General features: G+C 39.3%; 1 protein-coding gene across 1 annotated transcript in view; it reads left to right on the top strand.

The window, feature by feature from the left end:
- Window positions 1-15,000, top strand: part of LOC122801344 (pulmonary surfactant-associated protein C-like) — a 114,372-nt gene that overhangs the window by 76,530 nt on the left and 22,842 nt on the right. Inside the window, exon 5 of the mRNA XM_044070887.1 lies at window positions 9,387-9,516. Within this exon, the coding sequence (XP_043926822.1) occupies window positions 9,387-9,516 (130 nt within the window). The remainder of the gene's footprint in view (window positions 1-9,386; window positions 9,517-15,000) is intronic.

Genomic DNA, 15,000 nt, shown 5'->3' with positions numbered 1-15,000 from the left:
CAGCAGTGTCTGTGTGTGTGTGTGGGGGGGGGGGGTGCTATACTCCTAAATGTGTTATCCTTGGGATGAGCTATTAAACAGAGGTATCATCTGCTGAGTTGGTGGTAGCTCAGGTGGATGAAAAAAAATCACACTGCACCTATCATGAAGCTTAGAGGAAGTTCTCTGATGACCTGGCCAAAATGTACCTAGTAGTATAAACATCACCCCCCAGGTCTTCCCAGAAAAGAGGCCACTAGCCTAGTGGGACTAACCCTGTCAGTAAAGAAGAAAATTCACACCCTACAAGTTTTCCTCACGCTGATGAATATAGACATCTGTGCTGTTACTGAGACTTGGTATAAAACTGTAGAAAGTACTCCAGCAGTGCAAAGCTACAGTGCCTTCCACACATTTAGACCAACAGCAGCACAGACAGGGTCTAAAAGTGAATGTGTCTTGAACTACATCGCAGCAAATTTATCTCCATGTTGGTTAAACAGGGTGATGCCCTGGAGATTATCCACTTGCAAGTCACCACAGAGAAAGAGAGATACCATATCTTAGCTAAATACAGGTCACCATTCTATGGACCAAGAATCTCATAACTCATACCTAAACCTACTAGGGACACTGATGATGCAACCAATTCCTCTATTCATGGGGGGCATTAACTACCCCTTTATAGACTGGGAAACATACATTTCCTCAAACTTGCAGGCACAATGTTTTCTGGACTTTGTTAACACAAATACCCTGGACCAGATAGTGTGTGCTTCAACCAGAGATTCAAACATACTGGACCTAGTATTCACCAGCATGTGGAGTGCTGTAACCCTCCTGTGTCATATCCTCACTGGTGAGGTCAGAACACAAATCTGTCTCCTTTAAGATAAAAATTAACTTAGAAAACCCAACTAACCCTGTATCAGTTAGGAACTATTTTAAAGGAAAGAGCATCCTACCAAGTGAATGTTTGTCAAAATTCAATGCTCCACTGAACTCCAAGATCACAGCAACCTATGCAGAATTTTTAACAGAAACCATGTACAAATGTGAACAGTTGCACGGAGGCTGCTGTACCTACCAGAAGTAAACTCACAACAAACACCAAATGCAAACCAGATTAGTGGAATCCCACCTTAACAGGATATGTAATAAAGGGGAAAAACTCATAATGAACTATCATCAGAGAGCCAGTCTTGGTGGTGCTTGCATCAGTGGGCACTGACAATATTCTGGGTTGCTTCTTAAATAGTTTAAAACATGACCTTTCAGGACCACTTCAAACACTTTTCATCTACAGCATAAAAACAGGATACTTACCAAGTGAATGGAGGATTGCAATGGTCATTCCTCATCATAAAAGGGTGGTCCATCATACAACACCTGAAACTATAGACTCATCAGTCTGACAAGTCTAATATGTAAAGTCATGGAATGAATTATCATGGAAATGATCAACAAGGACATTGGCATCCTACAGACAGTGGAGCCTTCCCAGTTTGGCTTAGTCCAGGGAAAGTATTGCTTACTTAATGTGGTAGAATTCTTCAAGAGGGTCACCAGTGCAATGGATGAGGGGAAGATGGTACATACCACCTACTTTCACCTGGCTAAGGTATTTGATATGATCCGCTTCTCAGGTATTGTTGACAAACTCATCAAATTAGGTATAAATCCCTTCATAACTTACTTGATTGCCAGCTAGCTCACATATAGGACCCAAGAAGTCAGGACTGATGAAACAATTTCCAACAAGAGACTGGTAAGCAACAGAGTTCCTCAGTGATCCATGCTGGGCCTGCTCATGTTTGGCATCTACTTCTCAAAAATCAAAATTACTGTCATGGACCTCTGGCCCACCAAGCTCACTGATGACTGCAAATTGGGAGCTATCATAGATTCTCCCCATGACACTAACATCTTGCAAGAGGGCCTAACACATACAAATTGCTGGTTCCAAAGGCACAGTATAAAACTCAATGACAAGACATGCATTATAGCACCCTTTACTCCATTGATTAAACACCCATATGATCTGACCCAGTAGTTAAGGATCTGGAAACATATGGAGACAGTAATATGTCCTTCGACCAACATGTAGCCAAGATAGTAAGAAAGTAATTCTATGTTGCCCAACTTATAAGTAAGGGTATGGTATCCAGGTCCAAGGAAGTTATAGTTCCACTTTATTTGGCTCTTATCAGCTCTGTCATTAAGTACAATGTCACCTTTACATGTACCTGATCAGGCATTTTGCAAAAGTTGGGCAGGAGGAGAAGTCAGGGTATTAACACACTGTCCTATACAGAGCTCCTTAAGACCCTATCTCTGTACTCAGTCTCCTACAGGTTACTGAGAGGTTTTCTATGCCTGGCATATAAGGCATTCTCAGATTCAGCCCTGATGGATCGTTTGTGCATCAACAAAATGAACAGCAGTAGAAACACTAGACCCAGTGATTTAAACTTTGCCTATGACATAAAACTTGCTGGTGAGACTGATATGCGTCTCAAAGGATGACTGTGCTATGGAATAGGCTTCCCATTTGTGGGAAGCAGAGTTCATCCCTAACCCTACAAGGATGTAAGCTTGACCATTGGATGGGAAATTGTAAATTCACCCCTGATCTCGCCCCCATGTCTCGAATGAACAGAGGCAAATAGTAAGTAAAGTATTACCTAACATACCCCTTTTACAAAGCCCTTAGCCACCTAAAAACTAACATACCCCTCCTAGAAGACACATGGGGAACACAACTGGGTTGGGTTGCACAGCTGGGTTTATAAAGACCCACATGGTTGATAGCCTATATATATATATATATATATATATATATATATATATATATATATATATATATATATATATATATATATATATATATATATATACCTATGATCATAAATAAATAAATAAAAATTCCTCTGACCTTATTCCCCTCCCATAATTTGTACAAAGGCATACAGTGACTCATTCCTCCATGAATGTCCTGTCCTGGCAGCAGCATCTTGGGTGTACACCCCACTTTTATTACCCACTGATACTGCCAAGTCTTTGACTGTTAAACATGCTGTCTTCTGCACTGTGAGGAATTGCTCATTTATGTTTCTCATGATATGGCACAAATAAGTGACACATGAACAGAGATGATTGTATCGTATTAAGCTATTTCCTGTTTAGTACAGATTCTTTATTCCATATGCTCTGGTGTAAAGCTATACTACTCAAGAAACAGACTGTTGAATAATGTACAGGATTTAGAGGGTTACACCTATCACTTTACAATGTTTGTGTTCAAACAGTCCCTACCAAATCACTCTCTGTTCCTCTCCCTGGTGCATAAACACATCCAGCCATTACCTGTACATATACAAATATTTCAGGGACCAGATACATCTATCTGGCTTTAACTACATTTAAGATGGCTGTAAAAGAACTGAGTATAGAATCAAGAGAAAAAAATCATTTGTTATATGTTTTTGCTATTGAGCTATATGACATAAAAGATAGACGTGGTTGATTGGATACTTATCTCTTAATCAGGATGCACCATTTTCAATAGTTATTCCATATGCAACCACATATACAATTATGATTTCTGAAATTACCAAATAGTCCCTATAGAGAAAGAGAGACTGTGGTTCGCTAAGTGCTAATCTTGAAGTATAGAAGTTGGGCTGACAGATATGAGCTGAGCTGACAGATATGAGCTGTACTGACAGATATGAGCTGAACTGACAGATGTGACCTGTGCTGACAGATATGAGCGGAACTGACAGATATGACCTGTGATGACAGATGTAACCTGTACTGACAGACATGAGCTGAGCCGAGAGATGTAACCTGTGCTGACAGATATGAGCTGAGCTGACAGATATGACATGTGCTGACAGATGTGACCTGTGCTGACAGATATGAGCTGAGCTGACAGATATGACCCGTGCTGACAGATTTGGGTTGTGCTGATAGATATGAGCTGAGCCGACAGGTATGACCTTTGCTGACAGATATGATATGAGCTGACAGGTTTGAGCTGTGCTGACAGATATGAGCTGAGCTGATAGATATGAGCTGAGCTGACAGGTATGACCTGTGCTGATAGATATGAGCTGTGCTGACAGACATGAGCTGTGCTGATGGATATGACCTGTGCTGATAGATATGAGCTGAGCTGACAGATACGACCTTTGCTAACAGATATGAGTTGAGCTGACAGATATGAGCTGTGCTGGCCTTGCTGAGGTTCTGTGCTCAAACAGAAATACACATGGCGATGTTTCCCTGATTACTGCATGTGAAGTTACCAGTCTCCTTATGCAGAATAGAAGGTAGAGCACAGTTCAGTAGCAAAGAGCAGTGCACTGCAGAACAAGTTACAGTATTAGTAAAATAAAACAAACTAGAGTAGTGTGTGGGTAGAGTACAGCAGGGGAAGACAGAGTAGAGACAAAAGCCAATGTCCAGGTGAAACAAAATCAGTATTCATTGTCTACCTCATCCATGTGCAAAGCCAGAATTACTTTAATACTTCATAACTATGTCAGTCTTTTTTTTCACAGACATGAATGTCCTGACTGAAATCACTGTTGAGGTATTCCTAACACATGGGTTATCACTACTATTGCCTGCCAGGGTACAGAAGCTTTACCTTCCCAGTATCATACATCTGACATGCCACCTCTGGGTTATATAGGTGGATGTGCAAGTGTAATTCCTCAGACTATTTCACCATCAGTCTGAACACAGATGATGTATCCATCAGACTGATCATCATTTGGCTATTGGTACCATTGCTTTGAAAACTCAGACAAGTGCCCCACTGGGGAACCCTCCTTATATTTCTTAACTGCTTTTTCTTACAGGTATTAGATGCAATCTAGAAGGGATAAGTGCAAGTGTACTAGGCAAATCCCATACAAAGACTTGTAACCCAGTATCTTATTTGCTTAGGAGTGGAGCACAACCACACAGCTTGTTTCATCTGCCATGTTCCCAAGACTTTGTAGTCCCATTTCTTCTCTCTTAGCACTTTCCTGGAGAGTCAATGTTTCAAATGCTTGGCCAACTACAAGATGGTGGATTCCCTTCTCCGGCCGTGGCTCCATCATTTAAGAAAAAGCTCAAAAAACCTAGGCTAGAGACTCAGTCAGCCCTTTCTGACTCTGATGTACCTGTTGAGGTTTCAGAATCCATGATACATCCAATTCCTTCTCAGATGTCATCTATTAAGGACCTACTGGAGACTGGTATGGCATCGGAGGACTTGATGACTGAGGATTCAGCAGATAAAGATGAACTGTGAATCAATTGAGGTACATCAATAAATAATCCACCATGTTTAGTATAGCTGGACATCACAACAAAAAAGAAGCATCAGAAAACAAAATATGTTGCTTCTCCTCAACCTCTTCCTCCTTCCTCTTCTAGCAAGAACAGATGGATGGATTTCTCTCAAGGTTTGTTTAAACCCCTTTAAGTTCTGAAACCTCCTTTATTCTCCCCTCAACCTCCTGCCTCCAACCCTCAGAAGACTGCTGTGGATTCATCTTCCTTGGCAGATGAGGAAGCTTCTAATTTTGATCATTCTCTGTCCTAATCCTCTCAAATTCACTCTTCTGACCAAGTCCTTTTGGATGATGGGGACTCTATTTCATCTAATTCTTTAGCAGACAAGTCTTCTTTTGGATTGACAGCCTAAAATATGATGAAGCATTTTGAATGAGACTGTAGCCAGATCTCAGAGGTGCAGTTAAAATGCTACTTCCTTTTGGAAATGGGTGCCCCAGCCACTTTCCTGTACCTCCTGTTCTTGAGACTTTTTTGGATGCTTTTCAATTAACTTCTGTTACCCCTGACTTCCAGTCTTCAGTTTCCAAAAAAAAAACAGGCATATTTTATGAAGTCCACAACAATCTAAAGTTTCTATTTAAACATCATGTGGCAGACACTTTTGTAGTTTCCCTCTCACATGATAAGCCTTCTAAACTGCTTTTCACTGCCAATGTCACTACCCTCTCTTCAGACAAGGATAACAGGGCTATGGATAGGTGAGGTAAAAAGGTTTATATCCACTCTACTTTAGCATTTGGGGCTACTAATTACTAAACCCAGATGACCAAATACTTGATATCTGTTTGCAGTTCTTTAAATAAGGTAATGGTGGATTTGCAGGATAATGATTATACACCACAAATGCTATTCTTCCTTAATCAGGCTACAAAAGTTGCCAGACACAGTATTAAATGTAGTTATGACCTGAAGAGTCCTCTTCCAGAGCAGCTGCTGCAGGATCTGTAATCCTCTGGAATGCATGGTTACATAGTCAGCCTATTCCTGAAGACTTAAAAGCAAAAATAGTGGACTCCTTTTTGGCAAGGACCTCTTGTTTGGTTCCCAAGCTGGCAGCCATTCCAAAACCTTCAAGGGCAGGGTAAAGCCATGAAGGACTGAAAGTGGCTTCTGTTAACTTCTGTACCAAGGTACCAGAGGAATTACCCAATCAAACCTGCCTCTTTTGTTAGAAGAGACCACAGGCCTAGCCAGAAACACAGGAAGGCTTCCAGAAAGAGATTTCCAGACAAACCATAGATGGACGCCTCATATGGGAGGCTTCATTTTGGGAACAAATATCTGTGACTATGGTCAACCTTCTTTCCTCATTGCCTCCAAGCCCTTCACTGCCCTTCTCAAAAAGGCTGACCCATTCTTTCACCGCATTGGAAAAATTGCTACAGACAAATTGGTGCTATCTTAAAAATGGTTATACCATGTCTTGGATAACGGTCCCCCCTCTTAATGTCATACCCCCCCCATGTCTACCCAATCAGATTCATCTGCTCCCACCCATTTTACAGCAACTATGGGAACAGGGCACAATTGAGCCAGTGCCAGAAGAATTTGTGGGAAAGGGGTTTTACTCCATACTACAAGTTTTTACAGACAACACAACAGTAATATGGTGCATAAACAAGAAATGAAGTATCAGATCTTACCAATTGTTCAGATTGGCACAGAAAGCCTGAAACCTTGCCACTCAGAAAAACATGCTATTCATATCCACATACATCTCTTCACAGAGCAATGTGCAGGCAGACTGTTAAAGCAGGGTCTTGGAGGACCCACACAAATAGACCCTAAACAGACAGGCTTTCCGGCATTCCTTCACCATAGGGAGACTCCTCAGATAGCCCTGTTTGATTAAAAGACCAACAAAAGGCTTCCAATCTTTTGCATCAGGGACCCTCACCCCTCAGCTTGCAGGACAAATTGTTTCATTTTTCAGTGGACAGGGAAGAGCCTGTATACCTTTCCTCCACTACCCCTTATTCTTAGGATTTTTCTAAAGGCCCAAAAAGAAAAGCAAAATCTTTTGTTATTGATTCCCTTTTGGCCAATACAGCATTGGTCCCCCTCTTATTTTTCTTCTAGCCATGGGCAAGTACTGCAAACTGCGATACCAAGTGGATCTCATCACTCAGCAGAAAGGGTTACTTCTTCACTCCAATCTGTCATCCTTAAATCTAACACTGTGGATGATAGAGTTCTGATTTCTTACAGGCACCATTTGTCTAAGGATGATATCAAGTTTTTCCAAGAAGTCAAGAGACCAATCTCTCAAAAATCATATGTAGCCAAATGGGAGAGAGCCTCCTGTTGGAGTCAAAGGAATGGAGAAGACTCCAACCAATCAGAGGTACCTTTCATTCTGAAATATCTGTGAGAACTATTACATGTAGGTCTAGCCTACTCTTTCATAAAGCCCATCTGTCACCCATCTGCCTCTTAATTCTCACTCCCCCCACTTATATCCATACCTGAGGTCAAGTTATTGCTTAAAGGAGTCCTGCATCTTAGACTACCTAGAAAGCCTATTACCCCTACTTGGGACCTCAACTTTGTGCTGGAAGAGATTATCTTACCTCCTTTTGGACTAGCAACATCATCAGGTATCAAATTTTGCACTTGGAAAACTATCCTACTTCTGGTCCTCACTTCAGCTAGGAGAGTTTCAGAGCTTCAGGCAGTCATGTCCATTCCTCCCTTTCTTATTTTTCACAAAGATAGGGTGACCCTCAGGACCAATCCTTCATTCACGTCTAAAGTAGTGAATGAACTGTCTCTAAATCAAGCCATAAACCCACCTGCCTTATTTCCCAACCTACAGAAGTGGGAGGAAAGGTTACCTCATTCTCTAGACATTCACAGACAGATAAGATTTCTACCTTGACAAAACAGAATCCATTCAAAAATCTGATCAGCTGTTTGTTTCATTCATGGACTCTAAACTGGCCAAACAGTATCCAAGTAAGGCATTGCAAGTTGGATCTCTAAGGGCATCTTATTTTGCTTCTGTCTAGATGGCAAGTCTTTGTTCTCATGACCTCAAGCTCACTCTACCAGAGCAGTAGCAGCCTCTGGTGCTTTCTACAGAGGAGTGGACTACAGGTCCATACTGAAGGTTGCACCTCATCATCTGTACACTGTTTTACTAAATGCTACAGCATATATGGCTGTTCAAGGTCCGGAGCCATGTTTGCTAGGTCTGTCCTATCTGGTCTCTTAGATAGTTCTACTGCTTTTCAACCAGCCACCATTACTTTTTTTAGCTGTGTGAATCACCCATGTGTTAGGAATACTGCAATAGTGATTTTAGTCAGGACATAGTACAGTTGTGTAAGAACTAAGTATAACAGAAGATGTTCTATAATCACTGTTGCTGTATGAATTTTCACCCTTCTTTCCCTCCATACTTTCATGTTTGTCTTACTCAGTCTGTCTTTCTCAGTTCCCATCCTGTGGGAAACACCCTAGAACTGAGGGGACTTTCTTATTGCTTCATACTATGTCCTTCCTAGTTGACCAGTTTTCTGCCCCAGGGGTCTTCAGGCCATTGGCTTGGAAATAATCTGAGGAATTACACTCATACATCCACCTATATACCCATACACTTCCAAGATGAGGTCAGACATTAGACATACTGTACTGGGAAGGAAAACATTTTGTACCTTGGCTGGATGGCAGTAATGATAACCCATGTGTTAGGAATACTGTAACAATGATCAGTAGGACATCTATTGTCCTGGTAAGATCTAACACAACTCTATTTCCTCCTAAATCATATATGCAAAAACACTAATGAAGTTCTGCTTGGAATTAAAACTTGATTTTTCTGACACATAATGAAGTGGAGGTATTTATCCTCTGAAAGCAATGATTAGCCAGATCAACCCTTTTTTGGACTTGAGTTCCATTGTGCCTTTTGAGTTAAACTTTTGAAACTCATTATACCTCTTAGTCTGTTTATAGTATAAAAAATACAGAATGACAATTCAGCACACAGTTGTGATTCAAGTTTATCCAACATTCTCAAAATAGTTTTATTCACATTTACTTCCAAACAGACTCTGCCAGGAGCACAACAGTTAAACTTGTATCAGACTGGATCACTGGTGGTGGATCGTACTGTGTTGGGAAAAACTGTGAATATCTTGTGCCAGAATGTCCCCATTTATTTTGCTCAGCAAAATGAAGGTGAGTGGCTGTTTGCTTTGTCGGGATACTACATGTTGTATAATAGCAGCACAGCTAAACTAAGAGAAATCATATTTGTACTGTAACACTTGCATTAGCTGCAGACCTTTATTCCAGGTCTTTCTTCTGCACTTTTGACACTGTTTCAGGATGAAATTCTGATTATAATGGTAAAAGATTTGTCTTTGTGGTATACAGCTAGAAAATGTGTATCAGTTATATCAGCAGTTTTGCCTTTTAAAAACATGGCAGGACTGACAATGTAGCTCATAATTAGGAAAAAATAGTTTCTGCATTTGTCAAAATGTAAACTCAGTGTTGTGTAGCTGATAACATCTGCATGGCAACTTTAGAGCAAAACTCAAGACAGCATACCCAGGCTATTCCAAAATGCAGTTACCTACAAAATTGCAATGTACAAAATATGATGACTTTTAGCATGACAGTGCTGTCTGCATTCTAAATATAATTTGTCTTTTGCTATATTCTTTTTTAGTAGTTTGCATGAAAATTATGGTTTTAAATTACCTCAGTAAATTTACTGGGGATATGAATTGTGAGCAGAATCTGTGCTATGGGGTAATATGATAACAAAGCTGAAATAAAGAAGAAAAAATAAAATACCCACCATTATTAGTAGTGGAAAAAATAAATTCTGTCAGAAAGAATTGTGTAAGGGGTGTTCAACCTTTATTTTTTTATATAATTCTCTTTATTGCAATTTTCAGGAAAAAAAAACACTTACATCAGAGAACATCAAAGAAAATACATATAACAAAACAAGTTACAAACCAAACTATATACAAGTTCTACGTTGCCCACGAATCTGTTATATAAGTTGTTCACAGTATGGTGTAAAAAAGATGCTGTCCATACACAAAGGAGCAAAACAAAAATAAAAAGTCATTTAAGTATGTGATCAGACAGAATGCCCCAAAATTCTTTAATAATTGGCTTGTGCTTAATATTATGAAACAAGTATTTGTGAGCCTTGAGGTGTTTGATAGCTATGTGTTTAAAACCCTCCCAAGAGAGAAAATGCCTGGTTTTCCAATTTAGGGAAATGTAATATTTAATTAACATGAAAATGGGAATCAGTACTTTACATTTCCTTTCAGATAAACCCGGAGGTGGAATATGCAGGATGGTAAATTCCCATGAGAGGGTGGATTTTTCATATCCAATTTTCTCAAGTATCACTCTCAAGGCACACCAAAGTTTATAGGAACACTTGCAACTCCCAAACAGATGAAGGATATCATCAGTTTGGTTCGAGCAATAGCAGCATTTAGGGGATTGATTAGGGTAGATCTTACTTAATGCTTCAGGGGTAAAATACACATTGTTGAGAATCATCAGCTGAGTATATTTTAACTTATTGAAGGGAATGGTTTTGGAGCTTTGTTTTATAGCCTCTGTTATTAAACTTTGGTTTATGTTGGGGTTACTTTTTAACCAGAATTTTGAAATAATGCACTTATTCTGATATCTGAATGACATGATGACCTTGTATACATTTGAGGTCATCTTTTTCTCACTGAGCAGGAGTTTCTTTAATGTTCTACAAGCTGAAATATCTTCATCTGAGACCAGGGGGTGATCTAGGTACTTTCCTGTCAACTCTCTAACCTGTCGTAGCGTGGTCAGGTACTTCTTGGGCAAATTCAAACTGGTTCTTAGGTTAGAAATTGTCTGATGTCGGAAGGGGAAGAGATCCGAGATAGAGGTATTCAAAAGGAGGGGGTATTGCACCAAGTTTAACATGTGCCCATTCAATTTAAGGTTGGGGTTGAGATGAATTGGTTGTAATGTCATGTAGGAATGAAAAAGATTCAAGGATTTAAACAGAGCATGAAGGGATTTTACACTATATAATAGACCTTTTGTACATTTCAGTATGCCTATGTTTGCATCATCTAGGAATGGGAGTGCTGCAGGGCTAAATTTTAATGATTTAATGTAGTTGTTACCCAGGATCACCCAAAGCGGGGCCCACCTATATTTGTCTTTATGGTAGGACGCAATCTTTAATACTCTACTAGCATTGATTATCTCATAGTAGGTTTTAAAGTCAGGTAGACTCAGACCTCCTTGCTCTTTAGGATAGATAAGTTTAGAGTAGCTGATCCTGACCGATTTAGGGGCCCATACGAATCTAGAGATAGAGGATATAACTTTCTTAAAGAAATTATTATGTAAAATATTGGTGGTTGAATGAAACAGGTATAACAATTTAGGAAGAATGTTCATCTTAACCACTGTGGTTCTGGCCAAGAAAGGAAGCTTAAGCCTAGACCATCTATTGATATCGTTTTGAATATTTGACCAATATCTGACCACATTGTCCTGAAAGTAGTTGTGGTTATTTAGGGAGAATTGTATACCTAAATAATGAAGCTGTTCTTTCGATTTAATCCCTGAATTTAAAGTTATATTAGGCAATCTAGAGTATATGTTTAAGGGGAAAATTAAAGATTTTACCCTATTAAGTTTGTAGTTCGCTAAGTTGGAAAATGCATTAATTGCAGATAATATTTTATTTGGGTCAGAGTCAGGAAGAGTGAAATATATATTAAGGTCATCTGCATATGCCGAAAGGGGAATCTTTAAGTTATAAATACTAGGTGGGTGGAGGAAGGTGGCTTGTTTGAGAAGCATGAAGAGAAGTTCCATATACAAGTTAAATAGGAGGGGGGAAAGGGGGCAACCCTGTCTGACTCCATTCACCATGTTAATTCTGTTAGATGAGTGTTTATTAATATGGATAGTGGTGTATGCTGTGGAGTAAAGGGTTTTAATTTTGTCTATAAATGCGATTGGAATGTTAAAGAAGGGTAGAGCGGCAAATAAGAAATTTGTGCTCAAGCGGTCAAATGCCTTGGATGCATCCACCGCTAGGGCGTACATGGGGTGTTTAGCTAGGTTAGAATGATGGATCATTGCTTCCAGTAGTAAAGTCTGATCGTTAGTTTGTCTACCCGGGATAAAGCCAGATTGCTCAGGAGAAATGATGTGAGAGATAACAGCTTTCAGCCTGTTAGCTAGGACCATGGCCAGAATTTTTATGTCGAGATTAATTAAAGATATGGGTCTATAATTCCCGGGGATTTTAGGGTCCGTATTATGTTTAAGAATGAAAATCGTTCTGGAGGCATTTAAATGTATATCTTTAAAGCCATTAGAGGTAATATAGTTAAATAATAGGCTCAATACTTTGGAGACTTTCGTACTAAATGCTTTATAAAATTCATCCGTAAATCCATCTGGGCCAGGGGATTTATTAGGTTTAAGCTTGTTAATAGCGGAGATAATTTCTTGTGTATTTATCTCCCTTTCTAGAAGCTTATTCTGATCCTCTGTTAATTTGGGAAAGGTGAGATTATTGAGAAAAGATTGTATTTCTAAATCGCCAACTATGTTATCTATGGGCCCATAGGTTTGCTTGAAAATGATTTCAAAAATTTCAATAATCGGTGTTCAAACTTTATATAGTGTGTTGAAGGGTGCATGCCATCAAGAGTAGGAGAGGATAGAGACTAGTTACAGAATCAAGAGCTGTCAAGTATACATATGATAAGTGACAGAGGTGGCTAATTAAATATGTCTTCTTTCAAAATTTGAAGAGGATGGGCAGAGACTTCATCTTAATACAGTGACAGTGAGATTCATGAATGCCACTTCCATAATTCACTATGAGGAACTTGATCAGTTTGACTATAGAACAAGTGTATGGTGTAGACTAATGCTAGTGATCCTTTCACTATTTTACTCATCATCTTCCCCCCACTTCCTGAAAGGCAGGGAAGGCAAGAAGGCACCATTTGCATGGAAGACTTTTTGATGTACATTATTTCTCTATGATCCTAGTTAGACAGTTGCCCCTTATATGACCACTGACTAGTGCAGTGGTTCGTTTAGAGATTACTCTTGGGTGGAGGGTCATTTTCTGTACATCTGGTCCCTTTCCTTATGCATGAAGTCATCTCAAAATGCATTGCAAGCCTTAAAGTTGTGCCATTCATTTGACTTCAGATGATTCAATGTACCTTGAATGTCATAATATGTAACTGCCTAAACAGTACATTTAAGAATCACTCTTCTATGGCAGCTTCAAACATATAAGTGCTAGTGAATTAAGCTGGGCAGACATGAATGCATAGCTTGTATTATTATTTGTGTACTGAATGAGTTACACCCACACAGTGGAATACACTGTTGCTGGAAAAAGAAGACATCTAATGAGATGCGTGTAGATATTTCATCTCTGTCATTCCAATTTTGTTTCAGGGGTATTCACTGTAACCATGCTTGCTAAAGAGAGTTCAAGGTAGCTTGTACTTTCTTTGCTCAATATCAACCTTAGTCTAGCAAATGGATGATCACATCATCTAGATATGCAGTAGCCTAGGGGCATGCAATTTAAGAATTCTGTCCATTAGCCACCAGAAGGTGACTGGGAGACCATGAAGGCCAAATGTGAGGACTGCATATTGGAACAGGTTCTCGGAGGTCAAAAATGTCTTCTTCTTAGCTTTTTTAGTCAGGGTACTCTGTCAGCAGCATTTCTTTAGGCCCAGGATCATTAGAAACCTAGCCTTTCCTAGCCATTCTATCAGTTAGTCTCCTCTGGATATAGGATAACTATAAAACTTAGAAATTATATTATGTTCTAACCGGGAAAAGCCGAAAGACACAAACAAACAAACAAACAAAACAGAACCTAATGATTTGAGCCAGTTTAGGAGTGAAAGCTATAGAGTATTTCCATTTCCTGGAAGTCTCTACAATAATCCTTAATTGGAATATCTGTTTTTACCTCCTCTCAGACTACCTTCCTCTGAGATACAGGGATTAGCTATGTGTTCATTTCTGTGTAACATTTAATTAAATTTGTTTTGCCAGATGATTCTGAGAATGTTTCTTTATTACACAATAGGAACTCCTGTACCTCCTGTCTCTAGGGTTTAGATAATTAATAATCTACCAGGACCACTGATATAGACAATAGTATATTCTACTTATTGGGTTCTCTAATTTCAGCATCTAGACTTACCACAGCTGTTAGTAATTCTCTCCATGGTTTCAGCATATTTATATGATGTATTTATTTCAGACATTTCCTTACTATTTGCCTGACTTTGTAGTTCACATCACTAAGTTTCTTTATGACTTCAAAGAGTCCCTGCCACTTAGCTAAAAACTTGTTCTCAGCAAAGGGAACAAAAATTAACACTGGGTTTCCAGCTTGGAACTATTTTTTTCCAGCGTGGAACTATTTTATTGTTGGCTGGCTTGTGCCCTTTCCATATGTTTTTTGGCTATGAGTATTATTACTTTAAGCGTGTCTTGGAAGCTAGTGCAGTACTGTAATATACTCTTATTTGTTTCTATTTCTATGTTTCTTTGGTAATGTAAAACAACTCCCAGGGGTGCCTACCATAAAAAAAACTTCAAAAGAGATAAATCCTATTGAAGTCTGTGGTA

Source organism: Protopterus annectens, chromosome 1.part0, assembly GCF_019279795.1.
Source record: "Protopterus annectens isolate FY-2018-M chromosome 1.part0, PAN1.0, whole genome shotgun sequence".
Lineage (NCBI taxonomy): Eukaryota > Metazoa > Chordata > Ceratodontiformes > Protopteridae > Protopterus > Protopterus annectens.
This window is presented reverse-complemented; position numbering and strand designations above follow the sequence as displayed.